The 23,971-nt window shown below is 38.2% G+C and overlaps 1 protein-coding gene across 2 annotated transcripts in view; it reads left to right on the top strand.

The window, feature by feature from the left end:
* tspan9b (tetraspanin 9b) overlaps positions 1-22,669 on the top strand; it is a 29,914-nt gene extending 7,245 nt beyond the window's left edge. The window contains exons 2-8 of one of the 2 annotated variants that reach the window (XM_026923666.3): positions 9,501-9,580; positions 15,616-15,807; positions 15,968-16,042; positions 16,995-17,096; positions 18,475-18,606; positions 19,603-19,686; positions 21,696-22,669. In XM_026923666.3, the coding sequence (XP_026779467.1) occupies positions 9,518-9,580; positions 15,616-15,807; positions 15,968-16,042; positions 16,995-17,096; positions 18,475-18,606; positions 19,603-19,686; positions 21,696-21,767 (720 nt within the window). In that variant the 5' untranslated portion in view covers positions 9,501-9,517 and the 3' untranslated portion in view covers positions 21,768-22,669. Of the gene's footprint in view, positions 1-8,928; positions 9,581-15,615; positions 15,808-15,967; positions 16,043-16,994; positions 17,097-18,474; positions 18,607-19,602; positions 19,687-21,695 lie in introns of those variants that run through there. The other variant, XM_026923665.3, reaches the window with a different exon arrangement.
* The last annotated feature ends 1,302 nt before the right edge of the window (positions 22,670-23,971 follow it).

Below are 23,971 nucleotides of genomic sequence, written 5' to 3'. Positions count from 1 at the left end.
CGGCTCTCCACTTCTCCCTTTGAGATCTTTTCTCGGTAAAATCTTATCTCCTTGGTTATCTCCATTGAAATCATAGGTTAGCCTACATAAATGCCTTTTTAACTTTCTACTGTATTTGCCACATATTCGCCGAGTCTGTTTAGGCAGGATGTAAAATCAGTTTAAGAATATTCCTAATAAAGATGTTATGCAGAGTTTCAAATTATTTTAAAATGGCATAACCAACCAAATGAAACATTATATCTTGACAGCCAAAACTGTTCATAGATCTAATTTTCAAATCCGTTACCACCATCTTCAAGTTTTTTGCATTTTTTATTTAACAGTGGATGAAAGATGTGGTGTCTGTTACCCAAAAAATAGTTCCTGGGATTAAAATAAAAAGATAATGTGAATAGCATAGACACAGCTTGGGACAAATTCAGTAATTATGCCTGCAGGTTACACAGCAGTTCGGAAACTGTCTAGAAGTTAGCAATCTACATTAATTATAGAATATTTAGCAACAATGGAGGTGCAGCCCCACGCTATAGTCTTCTAACAATACATAAAAGGCCACAAACCTGACAGCAACATTTGTATTTAAAGCTCTGGAGTATAATCTTTAGTTTATTATGCAATTTTTCATACAAAATTTCAACTTGTTAATTATATAGCCTGTGTGCAAAATCCTCAGTTGTAAACTTCAGCAAGTTTTGAGAATCTGCTGAGACAGATGTTGTACAGCTGCTGCCAAATGTGTTTTTTTTATGTTCCCGCAGCCATCTCATGCAAGAACTTGCAGCTTCCTCATCACTTTTTTAACACAAGGGGACAGAGGGATGGCATTAATTTTGGGCTCTGTTATTAAAACAGGACAAAAACTACACAGACATGACATTTAGTGCGTGTTAGGTTTTTGATATTCCTTCATTATCAGTACAGTGGAAAAGTGTTTGTTAAAATATTAATAGCCATAAAAATTATATTTCTCCATGTTATTATGAAAGCATTTTATTCTGTGTGCCTCTAGGGCAATTTTTTTTTTTTTTTTTAGGTTTTTTATTTTTTCCAGCCAGTATTTGTTCTCCAGCTTTTTTCCCACTACACTAAGGTTGTGTTTGTGTCTCATGTTTCTCTCATTACAGCAGCTTTAGCCTTTTCATGCCTTCAATAAGACTTAGTTGGACATTATTTTTTTATTCATTTTCCTCTTCTCTCAAGACAAGAGCAGGAATCTGAGGCTACCGTGGGCACAGACTCACCCAAACTGGACAGCTGAAGATAGGAATAGTATCATCTGGTCTTCTTCCAATCTTCAACTATCCAGTTAATATTTTATATATTAGATTACATGTATATTAGATTACATTCCACCCTACCACAATGTTCAATTATAAAGCCAATTCTGGTGCTCAGTAAAAGATATGTTGCTACTTATTAAATCTTAAATTTTACTTAAATTATTAGTTCTGATTGCATTAAATTGTTTTGTAGGTGGAATCAGAAATGTTTTATTGCCCTTATACCACAACCATCTGCCAACAGTTACATTTTATGTATTAAAGATTGACATATCTTACTGTAAACATTCATTAACCTCACAACCTCTCTTTTTTCTCTCTCTTGAAGTAAAAAAAAAAATGTTAAAAAGAAAGCGGAAAGTGTAAAGAAGACCTTCCCATGGTGGAAAACCTTCTGACGATTACAAAGGAATGGAGACTCCTTCCATAAAAGTTAAACAAACATCTCCTCACAGAAAATGTCACTACATCAACAATTATACATTTTTCTTTGTTAAATAATGAAGCTTTTTTATGTAATTGGTTTGTTAGCATCTGCCATATAATTCTTAATGAGTCAGCTGGTAATATAGAAACAACATATTAGAGCAAACACATTAATATAAACATTGTCAGAGCTGCTGTTATTTAAGCAATATTGCACGAGCCATGCTGATATTCAGTATAACTGCACAATTGTGACTGCGATATTGCTTTTATACAACTGTTAACTAAACTTTAAAACATTAATATAGAGTACCTGAAATTTCGGACATAATACGGCCAAATAATTTTTTTTTTATTATCGCAAACAGAAATAGATCTCGAAGAAGCCACACTTGGACTAACTGGCTATCTAGCTCACATTGATTTGTACATTCCTGTTAAAGGTGCTTCCTTTTCATCTTCATCTGACCAGTCAGAATTTATATTCATGAAAAATATATCGTTAATCATGTCCGCTGATGATGTCACTAACACGACTGTAGTAATGGTTTCAGTGTAACGGACCATCACTAGAACTGGAATTTTATGATGTGAACACAGATAAGCAGAATGATACAAACAGTGAAACATCCCATTGCGGTTGTACTGAGTATAAGCACTCTTGGAACGCCGCTCATCCAATCAAATTAGTGCACCTGAAGTAACTGTTATATAAACAAAATTAATTAACACTTAATCAACACTGCTGTTGTAAAGAGATTAATGCTAATGCCACTGTAGAAAACCAGACTGCTTTGGTTTTTTTTTTTTTTCCCTGTTTAGTTTTTTTTTTTTAAATCCAAACTATTGGACTACATTAAAGTTGCTTCCCAGCCCACACACACACACTTAGTAGAGCTCGACTTTTCGCTGCCTTGTGTAAGGCCAAAGAGGCCTGACCCCCTCGAGATAGTTATCCTTCAGTTACATAAAGTTCTGATCGAGCCAACTCTGACAAGTACACAGTCTCGCTACTCGAACACCTCCTCACACTCCGGCCTGGAAGTGCAGCAACACCCAGGAGCATTAGTGAGACTGCCAGAGCTGATTAATTAGTAATGAGAGATGTGTGTGTGTGTGTGTGTGTGTGTGTGTGTGTGTGTGTGTGCGCATCTGGGAGTGGGCGGCTAGAGTTACACAGGTCATTACTTAGTCATTGGGAAGTGGGTAGAATGTCTCATTATGAGAAAATCAGTGTTTATGTACACGTAACAATATTCAATTTATTCAAAAGCACAACAGACCTTCACCTAGCAAACAACTTTAGAGATTTATCATAAATATTCAATGTTGCACATACTCCGATCAGCCATAACATTAAACCCACAAATTATGTTTTCTCCTTCTGTCCAAGTCCATGCCCCAACCAGTACAGGCCTGATTGGATTGGGCTCAACATATTTTCCAATCTAATTCTCGGCTGTATTTTAATACCATGAACACTTATGACTTTGACTGGCATGAAGCATAACTTGCGCAGGAACAAAGAGGATTGTTATTTCAACAATATTCCTACTTGTAATGGATATGTAGTAGATGTAACCAAATATGAATGTATTTTTCGGAATGACATGTTCTAAACACGTGCGAATACAGATGCAAATAAGACCTGCACTATGAGGCTAGTGGTATGTATCAAGACGGAGATCCTACAAGCTACTAGCTTGTTAATATTTTGGGAAATAGAACTAACTAAATTTGTTAGAAAAGGAGTTGCCTATAATAGACATGTTTAGCTAGCTAACTTTGTTCAGTACAAATAAGTGTACGACATCTGGTTGGGTAGCACCTCGGTTTTCAGTGCCACCAAGTCCACAATATTGTAATCGTAAAACACTGTCTAGAACTTGCCCTCCACAAACAGCAAAGAGCCTTTATTTTCTCTCCAGTATAAACACTCTGAGTTTCTATGAGAAGTGTATATATGTCCAGTCATTCCAGGCTAGACTGCTACTTAGCATGATTAGCTACTGACAGAACAGCAAAGAATCTTTTAAAGTTACACCGTTTGACAGTATTAGTTTAGCTGAATAGCACTCCAAATCTTTCAGTGCTAATCCATAATAATAATAATAATAATAATTATTATAATAATAATAATAATAAGTAGAAAACTTTTTAGGTAATGTCAATCCAATTTCTAAGTAAAATTCTTGATGGATTCTTTAGTCAGATTATAATTATACCATCAGGTTATTAGAAAACTCAGGTCTTTTTGTAACCAGATTAGGTTTTGTTCCATTTTTTTTTTTGATTACGAACACACCAAATGGGTCGATACTACAGCGCTCCATCGCCATGTATTTAAACACTTAAATCGAAAATTAAAACGCATGAGAGACAACACATCTACTGACCAAATAGGTTTGGTGATTGTCAATTCACAATAGTCTGTAAGTCACTCGGGAGATCAGCAAGATATGATTTTTTTCCATTAATGCATTCAATTGAGTAGTGTGTTAGCTGTGAACAGGAGTACCGAGTAAATGACTGTTCTGTGGGGAAAAAATGTAGAAAATTCCCTTGAATACCTGCTTATTTGTGTGTGTGTGTGTTATACCAAGAAACAGATGGAAGATGGGAGTGAAACACACTCGCTTGGTCATCATTATCCATTTAAAATCATCTAAAAGCAGCCAGCACAAATATGTTGAATTATTTATGATCTTCATTTCAGTGATATGTGAAGCTGTAAGGAAAATTTAACATGATAATTAACTGATAGACAAAGTCTGGAAAGAGGCAAGTAAATATGTATTAAAGGCTTAATGGAGCATTGTGTGTGCATGTGTATGAGTGTGCGTATGTGTGCGTGTAGTAAACTAGCAGGCGGATTTTTTTTATTGTGTGTTCAGCATTGGCAAGATTTAGGCATCTGCAGCTCAGAGTATTTGTTATTACTGCTTCTCTAACTTACATATAGCAATACCTGCTTCTGTTGTGGTTGACGTGTGTGAGGGCGACTGGGTAGGAGGCAGACACTTGTTAGACAGACATAATGTGATTGTTAAAACAACACACACAGAGCATCTGCTGTGCTGGGATTTAAGGCTCAGATTTAGATTTATGATGTATGTTTTGTCGTTGTTATTTCTGAATTGTTATGTCCAAAAAGCAGACATGCAGTGTCTAATCATGACTGGAACATCTGTGTGTGTGTGTGTGAGAGAGAGAGAGAGACAGAGAGAGAGAGAGAATGAATTACATGTCTTTCACTGATGGACTTACACCTGTAAATGGAAAGCTGTGCAACATCTGTGGATGATGTACAGTGCAAACTTTGTGACTCACCCTTTTTGTAATGAGAACTCTCGGGGCTGAAACACTGAAAGACACTGAGTCAGCGCTCTACAGTGCACACACACACACACAAACACACACTAAGCTGCCCAGAATACTGAGTTTGCTTGTCAGGGGCTTGCTTCCACTAATACACCCACTTCAGCACAAGTGTATATCTCAGTTTCAAAAAATGTGCTTCTTGGAACTTGAAAAGCTAAGAAAAATAACATGACACAAACCAGATAGCCACCTCGCCCACTGCTTTCTGTAATACACACATTATAAATAAGAATCAGGATCTTTTCAAGTGTGCAAGGAATTTGTCTTGCAGTTGAAATCAACAAAATGGAGCAGAATTCACACAATATATGCAATATACAATACTTATACACAATATTTAATAATTTACACTTTAGACTGTAATTTTCAGTAGACATACGATACAGTGGACAAGGAATAAAGTGATGTGTTTAAATTGTCTTCTCATTAGTTTTCAGTTATTACTTACAAATTAAAAGGTGTTAGCTGGATCTGTGAAAGTGTTTTTCATTAAACGATAGCAGACTATTTAGCATTTTTTTTTTCACTGATCAGTTTTCCATAATGTAACAGTACCATTAACATTACAGCTGTCACTTGTTACCTCACAGAGTAAAGTGCTAATGATATGACACCAGGTGGCAAGCAACCCAAATTAAGCCAAAGGTGCCAATATTTTATTCTTAGTGAAACTAGAGAGAATTTTGTTTGCAGACTCTGTCACACCATGTTATAATTATGAACAAAATACAATATAAGCCATACAGTGTGCAAAGTAGGTTCTATACCCTATGTAGTGAGCACATACAGTGAATAAGGAGCCATTGAGGAAGATGGTGAATGTTATGTAGATGTAAATCAAAGCTAAATGTCATCCGCATAAAAACATGTTACAGCAGATAAATAAAGAAGAATCAGAAACAATGAATTATGTGGTAAAATTGTAGTCATGTCTCGTAAACCTATTGGGGGAAAATGTTGTAAATAGAGAAGGGAAATTTGTTTTGTTTGAGAGTTACTACAGTACTGAAGATCAGTGTGCTATACTGTTTAACACTGATGTTAATATTTCTGATTATTTGCTATAAAGCAAGATCTTGGTGTATAGTATTTTTAAACTAGCTCAATTTAGCAACCCCACTAACTGCTCTGTCTGCTGCTCCTCCTCCTCTAGTGCAAGCATGGGGCAGCGTGATTGTTGCCCCAGTGGGCCTCTGTTAGCACTTGTTGTAGTTCCCATTTGCAATAATAATTTGTGGAAGTGAAATGGGGCAGTGATCACACTGCCTCGCAATTGCGCAACATGTAGGTAGGCGAGCAAATCAATGGAGCATTGGCTTATATCTGTCAAACATAAAGATTTATAAAGATCAAGAGGTTGATGGACGAGCCACCACTGTAGTTACCTCATTTCTGACCACATTTCTGTCTGTTACCTTCTTGCCTTCTACCTGTCCCCCCCCCCATTTTGTGTGTTTTTTATCTCGTCTGTTTACAGCTCGCCAGAAATCCCTCCTTCAGGACTTGCCCTAAATTACACTACAGCAACCTCCATTTCTCTGCTCAGGGGATTCGACGGCACTGAAAACGCTTTGCTTGTGTAATCCGCTACTCTTATTAACATGTTATAGTGCTACCTCTGCTGCAACTCCTAGCATGTTCCTAACCTTATCATACATGATGGCTATCAAACACACAGAAGAACATGGCGTTCCTGACCAGAACTAAACCAAACATATGTCACTAGCTCCACGCATGTGTCAGTGTTTGATACACACGGTGCCTGGTCAAGAATGTCCAAATACAACATTGGTGATTAGTTATGCTTTGGTTCACTAGGCAAAGAAAACAATGTCAAAATGCAGGAGCATGGATTTGTTACTGTGCAGCGCTGTCTGGTCTAAAAGCAAGAATTTCAAGAATTTCTCTCTGCTCATTATTGACTATAAGTTCTATAAGGAATGGAGAATAACTCCTTAACTTGAATATGACCCTGAGTTTATTGTCATGGAAACATAAGGTCATCAGGCACTCTTGCTACTGGCTAGTCTCACTCTCTGTTTATTCCCCTCTCACACTCGTTTACACGCTGCTTCTGTCTCAAAGTCTAAGGAAGAACAATCTGGATTTAACATTAAACCAAAAATTTTCCAGTCTAATTCTTTGTCAAATTTTAGCATTTACTTATTTGGTAATAGAGTATGTGTGCATCAACAGCTTGTGTGCATTGTGTGTGTGTGTGTGTGTGTGCGCTTTCTCCTAAAAATAGTGCACTTGCCTGAATCATCGGTTCAGATTTGACCTGTTTTCCAATCTGATCCACTGACTTCTTTTATGCCGTATATTGCATTGCGTTAACTGGCACAGTACAGATCTAGCACATGAAAACATAACACAAATCGTTTTTTTTAAACACTTCTGATGTTCTGCAGTAAGCTTGCAAGACGTCAGTGTGTTAAGTACAAGGATTTACGTGTCAGATCAGTATCTAGTAGTTAGCTCTGATATCAGTGTATTATTGAAAATGTATCCCAAATCAGAGCATTCCTAGTAAAGGGCCATATTATACAGCCTGTGGTTGTATACTGGTGGCAAAACTCCAGTGTTTATTGTGTAAATAGCACCAATACACAGGTGAAAGTAATAACAGGAAAGCCACAGATACACAGGTTTATTTCATCTCCTGTGTTTGTGCTTCAGGGTACCTCAGAGGTGCTGTGTGGTGTTAAAGGTAACTCTGGACTGATCAGATTTTGGATGAACATCTGTCCTGACAGTCTGAAACCTCATGAATTCCACTGTAATATATTCACACCAGCTCAGAAAGTGGTGAGCATTCAGACTTTCATAGATTTTTAATTATATTTACTCTCTCTGTTCTGAGGACGTGGCTTATTTAAAAAAAAAAAAAAAAAAAAAAAAAATCAAGGATGAAAACAGAACGTTTAAAGACGACTGGACAGTGAAGTACGTGTTTATTCTCCCCGTCAGTTTCAAAACACAAGTCTCATCTCATCTAGAGTTTATGGCACTAGTCAAAATTAGTAAAGTGAAACACCACTACAAAACAAAGCAGCCACTTCAAATTATTTATAGCCGTAAACTAATTATCAGTCTAACTATTGTAGGCTTTCAGTCGTGTTAGTTGCTTACCTGGATTTTGGTAAGGAAGGAATTTAGCTGAGTATGTTCCAAAAAAACGTACGAGTATGTTCCAAATTTTGTGTTCGCTAAAGTTACATACTGCAGCTTTAATGTTGTTGCCCCAGCTTGAAATGACTTTTGTGGGTGAGAAGGACACGATTTGATCAAATTCTCAGGTTGAAACTTCATAACTCCTCTATTTTGCTTGAACATTTTATGTATTCAGCCTTTTTTTAAAAATATAAAATACTTGAAATATAATATATAAAATATAATATGACTTACTTCATTAAAAAAAAATTTTGAAGCTTTTATATTAATTAAGTCTTGAACATTTTTTTTTCTTGTACTCTAAAGGTATCCTTTTTTGAGTTATGAGGTTGTTCTACGACAGTGACTGTGATGCGTGTGATCATAAGAGTTTGAGATCAGTCGAGGCTTATTTGCATTTCTATGACCTGAATTTTTACAACCATATGAACATGAGAAGCTGAATTTCTATGGAATAGATTTTTGAGGTAAAGTCAAAACCACTTTATTCAAATATCTTGAAAGTTTATTCAAATTAAAATGCTTTTTTTTCCCCATTTAAGCCTGAGCTCTGGTTCTGAGGAATCTGATTTGACTCCATAGGAGGGACCACTCACACTCCTGTTAGCAGATCCATGAGAGGAGGCGAGAGAGAGAGAGAAAGAGAGAGAGAGAGAGTAGAGCAGAGCACATTCAGATGCAGAGAGCGAGGTGAGGACGGTGCATTAGTTGTGCAGAGGAGAGCCGAGGGAGCACACTGAGAAGTGAAAAGCAGATCATTTCTACGAGAGAAGAAAGGAAAGATGCTCTATAGCTGCTTTTTTGGAGAATAAGAGTAGGAGGATGCAGGGCTGTTGATTGGGCGCTTCAGACCGAGTGTAACTTATGAGATTTCCAGGATGTCTTTTGGAGTGTATGGAGCAATTTGACGCTATGCACTGCGTCTTCTACATGATGCATGCGTGAGAGTTTGATTCACGATGGAGCGCTGTGAGAGCAGCGTGGCCGTGGCCGTCCAGCCGAGTCCATCATTGGACAGCGCCGAGCTGGAGTTCGCCCAGGCTGTCCGCCGCGGACACCGCCTCGCCGTGGGCGCTTTCTACGGCTCCCGTCGCTCGAAGGTTCAGACTCAGACAAGTCCCGAGGAGAGCATAGAGGGCACGGCGGCTGTGGGCGAGAAGCCAGCGAGGCAGAGTGGGGCATGTGGAGGGAAGTTTCTTGTTTTTTACCTGGACTTGTCTTTTGTTTTCTTGTTAGAGCTGGAGAAGCTGAGGATGGCGCGCGGGTGCCTGTGCTGTGTCAAATACATGATGTTCCTCTTCAACCTGCTCTTCTGGGTGAGTAACAATCATTCAGGCGCTTTCGAGTCATCATGGTAGAACAGTGTTCTCAAAGATTGTAATAGATTTTGCAATGTTTTTAATTATGTGCATGTTTTTTATGTTCAATTATGTATTCACATGCAAAAAATCTCTTAATTGCAATCAGTCAGAAGTGGCCATATGCTCCATGCATGCTTAAAAATCAACGTTCCATCTGGCACCATTATGGATTCTTCAGTTCTTCTTCGTCTCTGGGAGAACCGTTACAGTTTCAGTGTAGAACCTGAAAAGTAACACTGGAGATTTTTTCCACTTTTCTCAACACTGAAGATTTTCTTTGCTGAAAATGTTTTAATAGATATCAGTTCATCCTGAAACTAGGAAATGAGTTCTCAATTCTGATTGGTCAGAAGGGTGATTAGTTTTTTTTATAACAGCAGCTCTGACAGTGGTGTCTGTAATTTAAATCACAGGTTTATGTTAATGTTCTAATACAATCATTTCTGTAGTAACAGCTTACTCTGGGACTTGCATGGCAGACATTTCGCAAACAAATTAAAAACGTGTAATTGTTAATGGTGACGTTTTTATGTAAGGAGACATTTATTTGCATTTTTGGAAGGAGTCTCCAGTGTTAGAGTTTTTGTAACAGTCAGAGGTAAAGATGCAACTTGAAGTTTTTCAACACAGGACAGTCTTTAGGACTGAGGACTTTGTGGTTTCTCGGTAACATCTGCATTTTTGCATTTTTTTGGACTTATTACCGTGAAGCGATCGAAAAAAGAGAGGCTGGTGATGGAACAGCTGGTTATAGCTGCTTTAACGTGTTTGATAACTTGTTTTGTGGATGGACATTCAACAACTATAAACAGATAAAAATTATGATGTAGCATTCTTTAATTAATAAGAATCGTCAACATTGCTGTTGTATAAGAAGAATACATTATTTCAGGTTTTCCATTTACAGAAAAATAAACAGCTTGAGGTTGATTGTTTTCATATAGCAGCACATGTATACCATGTATTATTACTTAAATCAATCAATTAATTAATCAGTCCATCAATTAATTAATTAAGTTAAATAACTATGAGATAATACCTGTGGATTAGTGTTGTACTAATATTGTAGCTCTTTTCCTACAATAACACCACTCTGGCCAAATCTAACACATTACTTGGTTAGATGACAAGAGGAGACATTTTAGTTTGAGTTGAGTGACTCGAGACCAGCTGTTTCATCTTCCCACATTTTTCCCTCCTAATGGGGAGTGTTTATTTACAGACATCCCAAATCACAGTGGGAAAATGTCTGTCAGATAAGATCCTCTCCTAATCTCCTAAAGTTCTCTCCAGCTCTCCCAAAACCAGAGCTGTCTGAAAATAACTCGCATTCACACGCACACACACACAGAAATGTATGTGTTTTTTTCTAATAGGTTTTTTATTGAAGGTCTTGACAGCCATCATCTTCATCTAGTGAACTCTCCAGTGATAAATGCATTCCTACAGTGTTTCTGTCCATCTAGCCAGACACACATGAACTCCATAGGAGTTCATTTTTACACTGCAGGAATGAATTTAACACTGTAGGAGTTAATTCAGCTCTGTAGGAGTTCACTGAATGTTAATTAGAATTGTGGTTATTGAACGCTGCATGAGTTTATTTAACACTGCCGATTTTTCTATGCAGAATTACCACACTGATTTATTTATTGACATTAGTTCATTCTAAAAATAGCATTAATTAAGCCAAGTTCTGTTTAACGACATTACTAACGCATACTGAGTGCTTTTCTCAAGTACTGAGTGAACTGTGTCAACCCAGTGGCCTAGTTTATGTTGGAGCTTGTCTGCATGTCTGCGTGTCTCTCGTGGGTTTGATACAGCCTATATATCTTAAGTATATTAGAAATTTGATGAGATACATTTACTGGCCACATTAATAGGAACAGCTATATACCTGCAATTATTCAATCAGCCAGTCTTGTGGGAGCAATGCAGAGTCATGCAGGGGGCAAATGGAGAAATAGGTCTAATCTCACCCAAACAGGACAGTTGAAGATGTGGAAAATGTTACCTGGTCTTTTTCCAGTCTGTTTGAGTGAGTCTGTGCCTAAAGTAATGTCAGATTCCTGTTCTTGGCTGACAGGAGTGGAACCTGATGTGAGTTTCTGCTGTAGTAGCACATCTGTCTCAAGGTTTTACATGTTGTGCATTCTGAGATGCTTTTCTGCTCACCGCGGTTATAAAGAGTGGTTATTTGCATTACTGTAGCCTTCCTGCCAGCTCGAAACAGTCTGGCCATTCTCCTCTGATCTCTATCATCAACCATCAACAAGGTGTTTCCCGCCACAGAACTGCTGCTCAGTAGGTTTTTTTTTTCTGCTTATTTGGTTGTTTTTCGCATCAGTCTGTGTAGACACTAGAGACTGTTGTTTGTAAAAATCCCAGGAGTTTCTGAAATACTCCAACCAGCCCATCTGGCACCAACAAACACATTCTTTCTCCATTCTGATGCTTGATGTGAATATTAATAGGTTTGCCATCAGCCTTTCAGTCTCTATTTAGAATAGAGGATTCAGTCTTTTAAACTGAGTATTTTCACTATTAACCTTGACTGTTTAGAGCAAAATCAACAGAATGCTTATCCTCTCAGTCACAGACCAGGTTTGAAAAAGGCAATATTAAAGCTGAGAAGATGAAAAATTCAAGGCAAAGTCTGGACATACACGTTAATAGAGAAAATTTAGTTACATTCAGAAAAGGGATGCACATGTCTGAACTGATGTAATTTGGATTATTTTAACTGTTAATCTGAACTATGTGACCATTTTGTTACTCATGATGAGGAGTAAACGTTAATGAAACCCAATAGAGAAAATAGCCTTGTCAATTTTGTCTAAGGGGGCACAAACTTTTGCACTCAGCTGTAATGGAAGTATTAAACAGTGATGTTCTTTTTATGTCCTCTTTGGGCCGTGATTCATTCAGAAATATTGTTACACTAACATTATGTTAATATAAGAGTGTGTGTTTGTGTGTGTGTGTGTGTGTGTGTGTGTGTGTGTGTGTGTGTGTGTGTGCGCAGCTCATGGCTGATATTTCATATTTAATGAATCATTTGGCATTAGTGATCTTGATGGCCCTCTTGCTAATGTTTAATTCAGAAGTCTTAAAGCAGTGGCTAGACCTCCATCCAATACTTACAGCACACACACACACACTCACGCACGCACGCATAGTGGTGGTCCTTTTAAAGAAAAGGGTGTGTGAGGAGACGTGTGTGATGCATCGTCATAGTCTGCTGAAGCAGCACTTTTTCCCTGTTCTAACTGTGACTCCACCATTATTTATTAATCTGCATGCTCTTTTCTCTGCTTTCTTCTCTTCTAATACTTTATACATGTCTGAGATTGTGTGTGTGGGGGGGGTGGGATGTCTGTGGGGAAGGGTGTGGGGGGAATGAGAGAGAGAAAGATGAAGAACAAGAAGAACACTTTAAAAGAAAAGGCTTTCATCGATCCATAGTCCAGAGCAATCTAGGTTTAAATTGAGCAGGATCATTAAAATGTCTTTTCCCCTTTTCCACACATCTGCCCAATATACTGAGCCCAAGGTGCGTGTGCGTGTGTGCGCGAATGTGTGTGCGTACGCGTGTGTGTGTGTATGCGTGTGTGCATGCGTGTGATAATGCAGTCTGAATACTAAATTTTCAGCTCTTTTATCATCTTAACACAGTCCCTCACTGAAGTGCACAGATCCTTTGTGATGCTTGTTAGATTTTTCTTCCCCTTTCTTTTGCCCTTAAATCTTTGTCAATTTTCTCCTACATGCTTTGTAAAAATTGGATTTTTCATTTTTCGTTTTTATTATTTTGATGCATTAATCTTACTCTCTGCAGTCTGCAGTCTCATCATGAGTCCTCATGAGAGTCCAAGTGCATGCTGGTATTTTAACTTAGGCTAAGTGGCTCTGCTTTTTAGCAAAGATTACGAGGTGTGTGTGCAGTAGGAATAAGATCCACCCTTTATCAAACACACACACACACATACAATACCACACACATAGGTTTGGAGGTTTTTTCTTTCTTTCTTTTTTTCTTCTCTCCACGTAAGTAGGTTTTACGTAACATTGTACCTGGGAGACCTGACATCATCCTGGTATCATTCAAGTGGCACCAAGTATCATTCTGTATTTTAAAACCTGCAAACACATACACAGGAAAAGTGTTTTTTAGCCTTTGAATGATACCTAACTGGGAAATCAGCCAATGTGTAAGTAGTATGCTTTTAGTGAAACTCTGAGCCCTGTAAATTCCTCAAAACACTCCCGTTGTTCCATAACAACAACCCATCTGAACAGATTTTAATGGCCAATTGTGTTTTATCATCTGTGTAACCCACACACACACACAGAGAGAGAGGGAGAGAGAGGGAGATAAGAGCATGTAATGTAAAGTAGTGGGAGGATAGAGATGTGTTTCGGTACAACGCTTTTACAGTATTCCATAATTTCTGCCTTACAGCAATCACTAATTTCCTCTCATTTCAGGCACAGCAGACCCATTAATGGTTACAAAAGCCCACATTCTTGTGTGTGTGTGTTTGTGTGTGTGTATGTGTGCATGCCTCTCTTTGTGAAGGCTACATGATTATAAAAATATATAATAGTTTTGACTTGGTGGCATTTTGGTTGTCCACATGAAGACAATTGCATTTTGATGCTACTGTTCTAAAGCGAAAAGTGACAAAATTGGGTGGCACAGTGGCTAGTGCTTGTACCTCACCGCTAAAATATGAATTATTTTTACACACCAGTCGTTTCTCTTTTTTCAATAATAATAAGCGATTTATAATAAATTTTAAGTGATAAGTGATTTATGATTGTTAAATTGATTCATTTCAGTTGTTGCCTTGTTGTTAAATCAGTGGATCCATCCAAATTTCTGGATCATTCCACCCCTAGTTTACCTCTTAAAAATGGCAGTAAGTGGAATGGCCTCTGTAAGTTCCCCCACTGTGTGGATGGGGTATTCCTACTTCATGCCCAGGGAATCCTGACCAGGATAAAGCTGCTAGTGAAAATGACGACAAGAAGGAAAACAAGCAGGAAGACAAGAATGAAGGCAGGAAGGAAGGGAGGAAAGCAAGATGGAAGGCCGGAAAGAGGGCCAGAATGAAGGCAAGAAGTAAGGAAGGCATGACAGAAGGCAAGAAGTAAGGAAGGCATGACAGAAGGTAAGAAGTAAGGAAGGCATGACAGAACGCAAGAAGGAAGGCATGACAGAAGGTAAGAAGTAAGGAAGGCATGACAGAAGGCAAGAAGGAAGCAAAAAGGGCAAGATCCCAACCTCACCCCAAATGTGAAGCACGGTGGAGGGTGCATCATGGCTTGGTATCTTGCAATAATTGAAGAAAAAAGTTGACATTTGTATGAAGAACTTTTACAAGAGAATGTCATAGTAGCAGTAAGTTGGCCAGTGCAAGGAGATGAAACGAAACAAACAAGTAAATCAACAGAATGGCAAAAAAAAGAAAATTCATGCTTTGGAATGGCCAAGTCAGAGTCCAGACCTAAACCTCAAGGAGACGCTGTGGCACGTTCATGCAATGGTCTAAAATTTCTTCTCACTGTCGGTGAAACCTCAGTAGGCCCCATGAATTCTAGCTGAATTTCCCACACAGCCAGAGGGCTACAACTGACAGAAACCGGTGGATGGGACTGGTGCTGTTACTATTAGACATGCCAAAAAAAATTTGTCTTGGGAAATTGTCTACATGTGTGGGTAGAAGTGTGTGTGTGTGTGTGTGTGTGTGTGTGTGTGTGTGTGTGTGTGTGTGTGTGGGCAGAAGGAATACCAACCACCTAACTGGGGGCTACATTCTCTCTGAGTTACTTCAATTTATGCTTTAAACTAAAATTGAATTTCTATTTTTCTCAAGGTTATTACTTTCCATGCAGCGTACATGTTGGAGTTAAGAAAAAGTAATAGATCTGTCCCTCTCCCTCCCTCCCTTCCTCCCTCCCTCTCTCTCTCTCTTTCTCTCTAGCTGTCAGGCTGTGGTCTGCTGGGAGTAGGGATCTGGCTCTCCATGTCTCAGGGGAGCTTTGCCACATTCTCTCCCTCCTTCCCCTCGCTCTCAGCCGCCAATCTGGTAATCATCCTGGGCTCCATCGTCATGGTGACGGGCTTCCTGGGCTGCATGGGCGCCATCAAGGAGAACAAGTGCCTGTTGCTGAGTGTGAGTGATCAGCCTCATTCTCACAGTGTGCTAGCCCAGGGATCATCATTTGTACATGATACTAATATAACTTTTACATTATAACAGTTTATTAGTGTAGGATTTATTGCATAACTTTGCTCCCTTTTCTCTTCACCGTTTTTGTTTTTTTTCCCTCTAGTTCTTCATTGTCCTGTTGATAATTCTGCTGGCAGAGTTGATTCTGCTCATCCTCTTCTTTGTGTATACAGACAAGGTAAAACACAAATAGTCACAAGGCAGAGAAATCTGATATATTTCTTAAATCTCATTTTTGGACAGAGTCTGAGAGTCTGCTTTGCCAGTTACAAGAGACAAAATCCCATTTGTTTACTTGGACAAAAATTCACATTTGCTTACAATATTAAGATTGATTGTTGTAGCAATGAACTGTACATCCAGTAATGCCAAGTTAACCACATGCCAAATTCTTTTTAGAAAACTGGAAACTGCCGGTCAGTGGATGTTTTTTCCCCCACACCATTCTGTTTAAACTCCAGAGACTGTTGTGTGTGAAAATCCCATCAGATCAGCAGTTTCTGAAATACTCAGTCCAGCCCGTCTGGCACCAGCAATCATGCCAAAGTCACTGATATCACTTTTTTCCCATTCTGATGTTTGATGTAAACATTAATTCTTAGCTCTTGATGTGTATTTTAATGCTTTTTTGTGTTGTGCTGCTGCCACATAATTGGCTGATTGAATAATTGCATGAAAGTGCACGTGTACAGGTGTTCCTAATAAAGTGGCCAGTGAGTAGTGGGTGTATATGCCCAGTAGAACTTGCCCAAATAGCGTTCTGTGAAATGCATTCTGTTGGCCCTATTGTGGATTTACATAAGAGCTATATTCAGTCTGAACATATTTGTGACAAACAAAAGCATCAAAAACCGAAGAGGCCAGCTTGGTCGTGTTTGCTGCTGCTGCACTCCCCTGCCATTATCCTCGATTTACGCCTGTGGTGTTCTTGTTGCCAAAAATGCCATGTGCCAAATATCAAAAATATAAAATATAATTTGAGTTGCAGAAATCTCATTCAAATGTAGTTTGACATCAGTTAAAAATGGCAGATTTTAACTGAATTTGAGCTGCCTGTGTGAACCGTTTTATTGGCTGTAAGGTGTTTTACAGAATGAATAAGAGTGGTGTAAGTGTGAACTGTCTTGCAGGTGAGTCAGAATGCACAGCAGGACCTGAAGGAGGGTCTGCAACTGTACAACACTGACAACAACATCGGCCTGCGCAATGCATGGAACATCATCCAGTCTGAGGTGTGTGTGGTGTGAGCGGGGGTGTGAGTGTGCACTTCTGCATATGCAGTGCATTTATGGACATGCATGTGTAAGTCAATTGATTGCAAGCTTGAAGTAGATATCATGTGAGTGCATCAGACTGTATGAGCATGAATATTGATCTCGATCCTGTGTAGACTGGAGTTGTCCAAGTAACCAAAGAACAATCATATGCATCATTTGTAAGAAACAAACTGCTTGAGGATGTGGTGTTATAGAAAAATTAACAACAACTGAGAGGTGTGATGCAGCCTGACGTGCCACAGAGTCACTATTACTAGCCCAAAGTTTTTCCTATAACGGCATGTCCCAAAGTGTTTTATTCCTCTTATACTGCTAGAGTTTGCCAACACCAACTAGTATCTAATAATCTTGCATGATCTTTTGTCTGTGTTCAGTGTTTACAGTTTACTTTTTGTACTACGTAGGAGTTCATTTATCATTATTGCACTGTCTGGGTAGGAGTGTGAAAATGTAGCACAAGAATTTCACTGTATATAGATGCTCAAGCATTCTTTATGCACATGACAATAAACTTGGAACTCGTAGCTACTATCTATTTGTTAAATTACTTTTTATCCATTTAATTTACTGGAATGTCCATAAAGCAGTTAGTTAGTTCTTGTTATCATTTACGTTACAGCAGCTATAAACAGTTGTTCCCTCACCAGGCTCTCTCCTTCTTTCACTCTTGAATTTAATAAGACAAAAAATGCATCTTATGTTACTGAGAAACCAGGAACTCCTCTGTCTTGATGGCTTTCCCATGTTGGCAAACCTAAGATCGTTACAAAGTTCTGACACTGGAGACTTCTTCCATAAACGTAAAATAAACATCTCTTTACCATATCCCCAATTCCATGTTTTGATATTTTAAAAATACATTTATGTTGAACATTTGCCATACAAGTCAGTGAGAACGAGCACATTAGTATAAACCTGTGATTTGTCTTGCAGCTGGAACTTCTGTCAGAGCTTCTGTTATTAAAAAAAAATTGATCAACATTCTTTGACCATTCAGAGTCAAGAATTCAACAGCACTGGGGTATAAATAGGTTATAATAAATGACTAATCTGTGTATTAACATTCTAGCTTTGTAGCCTTATGAATACACTTCCTTCTGTGTGTGTGTGTGTGTGTGTGTGTGTGTGTGTGTGTGTACAGCCTGCTAAAGCTTTACAGAGATTTTACCTGTAACAAAACAGTTACTGCTTTTAGGAAATGTTCCCATAAATGTTGAATGAAGCAACAATCTCCAATCTCTCTCTCTCTCTCTCTCTCTCTCTTTGTGTGTGTGTGTGTGTGTGTGTGTGTGTGTGTGTGTGTGTGTGTGTGTGTGTGTGTGTGTGTGTGTAGTGGCAGTGCTGTGGCGTAACTGGGCACACAGACTGGCACGATGCCCTGCCTGACAAGACGGTCCCAGACCGATGTTGTCAGGAGCATTATAAAGAGTGTGGGCGCAATGCAAGTAATGTCTTCTGGTCTCAGGTGAGTTTCTAAAAACATTTTTGAGCAAAAAAAAAAAAAAACGGCTGCTGCAAGGCTGAACTAATCACACTCACTCTGGCCCCTGTGAGTGCTTTTACATGCACACTATGAATCCAACCATCACCTGATTTCTGCAGATGTAAGCAACATACTGTGACATCTTAAATCAGATTTCAGAAAATACAAGGAAGTCACACAGTTTAGCCTAATATAATTATTTGGCACATGTATACTGTGAGTCTGATATATTTCATTTGCTATGAGTGAAGTAAAAATCTTGGATTAAAATAGAAACAGATCAGCTGAGGTCAGCATTATGTGAATATCACTTTTTAGCAGTTTTAGCAACTTGTTTCTCAGTAACTTTGAGTCATTTGTGCTTCCAGTAAACCAATAAGAAATATATGACATGATGCATTAAAAAAGTTTCCATTTGATTCCCATCAGCATTTAATCAGAATCTCATGGTGAACTGGCTCCTATTGAATGTGGATTGTATTGGGAGTTCCTGGTAAATTATTGTTCTCTCACAGTCCAGCTAGGTTTTAATGGCTTATTCAATAGAATATGGTTTAAAATGGAGTTCCTATTGGATTTATTTGGATAAGTAATTAATTTAAAAGAATATACTACATCTTATGACACCCATTGACAACTCCAGTGGATTTCAGAGGAAATGCCATGGGAATTTTTCCAAAAGGATGTATACTGTACACATTAAGCCAATGAAATGGCCTAGTGTACTTACAAATAGCACCAACAATTTTTATAATTAAATTATAAATTTATTTATAATCAGACTAAAAGCTTCACTTCACTAGTGACAGTACTGAAAAAGAAATCTGATTATTTAACTGGTTCCTCTCAACCTGGGTGATTTCCTTTATCAGAATGCTGAAGTTAATGGTTTTATAGTGAAAATCTAATTTTGTATAGTTATCAGGTTATTGTGTGTATGTAAATACATTCAATGTGAAGTTGTGTTTTGACTGCTAGGGCTGCTACGAGAAGGTTGTGGACTGGCTGGATGATAACAAACACCTGTTGGGCACTATTGCTATGTGTGTGCTGGTCATACAGGTATTTAAAGCAGCACAAATACACACCCACACACCTGTTGTACAGATACAAACAATGGGCCTCATTCATCAATTTTTGAGTAAAATTGTGTGTAAATATTTGTGTAAGCCAAACTGGACTAAAAATTTACAATAAAAAAAGAGAGTTGCAAAAGTTTCATAAAAGCTGATTTTGTTTGTATTTGTGTGTATGTTGATAAATGGCAATCACCCGTGAATAACCAGGCGCGTACACGGCGTAGCTGATTTGCCTTTGGTGACACCCACAAAACTCCATAAAAGGCTAAGTTCGGAGAGTAGAAAGTGCAAAATGGCCAAAAAAAAGAAGAATTTCTGTGAGGCAGACGTTGAAGTACTTTTGACTCATGTCTATAAAACTCATGTCTATAAGAAGAGTATTATTTAACAGCATATCCAGCAGAGTCACAGCACCTGAAAAATTTAATTTCTTTGTGTGCATTTGAAATAAACAAGCAATTTGAACTTGACAGTGTGTAATCTGTATATAAAAATGCAGTAACTCATTGCAGATTTTAAGAGCCGAAGCCAATCATTCGAGGTTTACAATAGCTAGCATTCTTATGCATGAATTTACACACACTCAAGAGCAAGAGTGGGATACACAATTTTTTTCAAATTTACGGGATTTTCATGTATTCAAAATTTTTTGTGTACACGCTCAATACGAATGATTTACGCCTACAATCTGTTCATATCCATCTTGATAAATGAGGCCCATTGTTACACTCATATATGCAGTTCATATACTGACATTAAGTCTTAATTTTCTCTGTGTTTTGTCATAGTCACTTGGTAGTCATGTTATATTACGCAATTTTTTTTTTCAAACTTTAATAGAGCAAACTATAACTAAACATTTTAAAACAGTATTATTATCAACCAAATAGTACTCACACAGTAAAATAGAGTTTTCTTCTGGGTTTAAGGCTCCCGTATAGGCCACATAGATTGCTTTCACATGCAAAATAGAAACACATAAATAGTGCACCTTCTGAAGTGGCAACATCCTAAATGATGACATAATGACTGATGATTAAAAGTAGTTGTTTTAGCTCTTGAACATGATCTGTTTTGTGTGGTGCAGACTGACCTTTTCCTGATACCCCAGTAACATGTAGTCATGTTATTTTTGTCCCACTGTTTTGTTTAATATATTTTTATATAATTTGTAATGTATAATTTTAAATATTATATATATTTTTTTTTATTAATGCCCATTTATTCATTGACTGAGTGACTGTCTGACTGACTGACTGATTGATTGTCTTACTGTTGTTATCACTGATGAAAAAAAGTTGAACCTAAACTCCTGGGACTTGTCTGTGGGGTCCGGACTTACATTCCTTACTCCAAACTACAAGACTTCTTATTAGTTTCACTTTTGTTGTTGAATACATTTTTTAGTTACTAAATAATGTGTTTTAATAGGAATAGGTAAAAAAAAATAAACTGGTAGTTTTTAGGTGTTAAAAATGAACCAGCAGAGTGGCGCACCACAAAAGCGTTCATCTTATCATCCATGGGTAGGAGTCAAGGGAGAAAAATTGTCTGTACTCCCTGGGGGGAGGGGATGGCACACTCCTGCCATGTCAATCACAGTTTCACTAACTAATCATGGGTGTCTGAGCTCATCAATACGGAAGAGGGCAGATAATTTTTTCCTCTGAGTGTATTACGCTATCCTGGCATGTTGCATGAGCACAAGTTAAAAAAGGTGGAGTTAGCTGACTTTTTGTATGTCTTGGGAAAATAGCATGCGTTAGCATTCACCCTCACCGGTTTGTAGCTGTCATGTGATAGGGGAGAGCTGGCTGGTGGTTGGAATTGGCAGGTGACCAAATTGGGGAGAAAGAAAACAAAACAAGCCAGCAAGTCATTGCTTTGCTAATGTTTTGTGTTTAACAACTGATTCAGTCACATCTAGTGACATTTTAAATGTAGATTGTATCCTGTCTAAGCTCTACACTAACGCCATTTCCTGTCCTGCAGCTCCTCGGCATGGCGTTTTCCATGACCCTGTACCAGCAGATTCACAGAGCGGGGAAGAAGTACAGTGCCTAAAGGAAAGGACTTAAACCTCATTAACAAAAAATCAACAGCAGCCCAAAAACCTTTAGTCCATACTGCTTCCTGTGTCTTTCCATTTCTGGACATTACCAAGAATTATAGACTATGTGTCTATACATTAAATCCAGTAAGATTTTGTAGTGTATATGTGAAAATATATTTCCAAACCCATGTTAAGGAATTGTTATAGGCAGAAATAATATTTAGATGGAAGCAGAGGCAAATGAAATTTTTTGGAGAAGAAATTTTGGCACCTCTTGTATAGCAGGATTAATAAGCCACCATGGTTCCGCTGTTTGTATAATGCATTCCCTCATCGAGGAAAAGATTAGTACTCACTGCTGAAGACTGCCTATTTGTACAATAATGTACCTTCTCTTTCTCTCACTTGCTCTCACACATGTACATTGTTTCTCATATATTGATTATAAAAGCATGTAACGCAGATCTCTTTCAGGAGCTAACTGTACATTGTTCACTTGCCCTGTTTATCCTATAAATAGATGAATATAATCCTGTTTATCATGCCGGTTGTATGTGTGTATGTGTGTACATTCTGTGTGGGCAGAGAAAAGTTTTCCACCAAACTAACATGTTGCCTTTGGGCCACTGTGGATCAGTTTACTCTTTCCTTTTTGCTGTCTTTTTCTGTCTGGTTCTTTTGTTCTAATGTTCACTGATCTTTTCAAAGTTCCACCTCCCCAGCCGAGGTGAATGAGCCATCCCAGTGCAGATTATGAGATTCAGAGAGAGAACGATAAGCGCAGAGATCAATAAAGGACTAGCATCAGAAGAACAAACAGAACAGCACTTCAAAGTCCGGTTTTGGAAATAGTCCACGTTTATAAAGCTTTTACACATTGAGCCATAAATTTTTTTAATATTTTCCAACTGTCCCTCGTGTGCTTGTGATTGTTTTAAGTGTGATTTATTCGATATTATAATCAAGTCACGATCTAATATATTCAAACTCCCAAAAGAAAAACAATTGTTTCCTACTTCTTTCATGGTTTCTTCTTTGGTGAATGCATCAAAGCTGGGCTACTCTCTGAGGTAAATGCAGTCAATGTTAAGAGATTTATCTGCTGAATGACTTGAATGAGAAATTTCATCATTGGTGTGAGGAGCAAAAATCTATTTTCTTTCAATATGCAGAAACATATTTCTTTTTCCAGTGAGTATGAACAAATTAAAGGTGGCCAAGTGGTATCACCTTACAGCTGCAGGAGGGATCAGTTCAATCCTGAGCTCAGGTTACTGACTTTTGTGTGGATTTTTTCTGGGTTTTCCAGTTTCCTCCCACTATCCAAAACCATGCTGGTATTGGTTTGGTGTTGAAACTAAAATTTCCCCTAAATGTAAGTAAATTTGTGAGCGTGCATGTGTGTGAGACACTCAGTGATGGACTGGCGCCTTGTCCAGGGTCTATTCCCATCTTGTGCCCAGAATTCCGGGATACGGGGATCCACCGCAACCCTGACTAGGATAAAGTGCTTACTGATTATGAAGGAATGAATGATGAATTAAAGGCTGTACCACTTATAGTACTTTTTCAAATTCAACCCCAGATTCTGCTGACTTTTCCCAACCGGACAGAAGTTCAGAGTGAGAATGCTGACTCAGGATTGGCCATTTTGTCAGGATTGGCCTGACAAGATGTTTCCCTGTTCAAGACCGAAGGAAGCTGATTTCATCAAGTTAACTAAATAACCATTAAGGATTCTTCAGTTTGTCCTTCTGAGGGGGACGTTTAGAGGTTCTGTGTAAACTTCAACAACAGTTTGCTTACCATGAGTGTTCCAACCCCTTTAGAAAGTGAAGAACCCTTACTGAGGTCATGTAAAGTCTATGCAAAGTCAGAAGTTACCACCCATACATGAGTAAATAAAAGGGGTTCTTTAAGGATCTTTTGGATAGATAATGATGGACCTTTTTGGGCCTTTTTTAAAAGGGAAACCATCTGTAGGCTACTAGGAGGAAAATTCACAAAACTCTACACAGAGAGGGACCTGAACTCATGATCGACCCTAGGAATCATCCCCACCTTGTTACATCGGGGTTTTTGAAGGGTTAACAGTTCTACCATTATCAAGAGTTTTTTAAAGAGCTTGCCTTTAAGAAAGGCTGCTGTTATAGAGTTTTACAGAGTTATAGAGAACGATTAAGGATTCTCACAGAGGAACAAACTGAAGAGCCCT

The sequence above is a fragment of the Pangasianodon hypophthalmus genome, chromosome 18 (genome assembly GCF_027358585.1).
Source record: "Pangasianodon hypophthalmus isolate fPanHyp1 chromosome 18, fPanHyp1.pri, whole genome shotgun sequence".
NCBI classification, from domain to species: domain Eukaryota; kingdom Metazoa; phylum Chordata; class Actinopteri; order Siluriformes; family Pangasiidae; genus Pangasianodon; species Pangasianodon hypophthalmus.
This window is presented reverse-complemented; position numbering and strand designations above follow the sequence as displayed.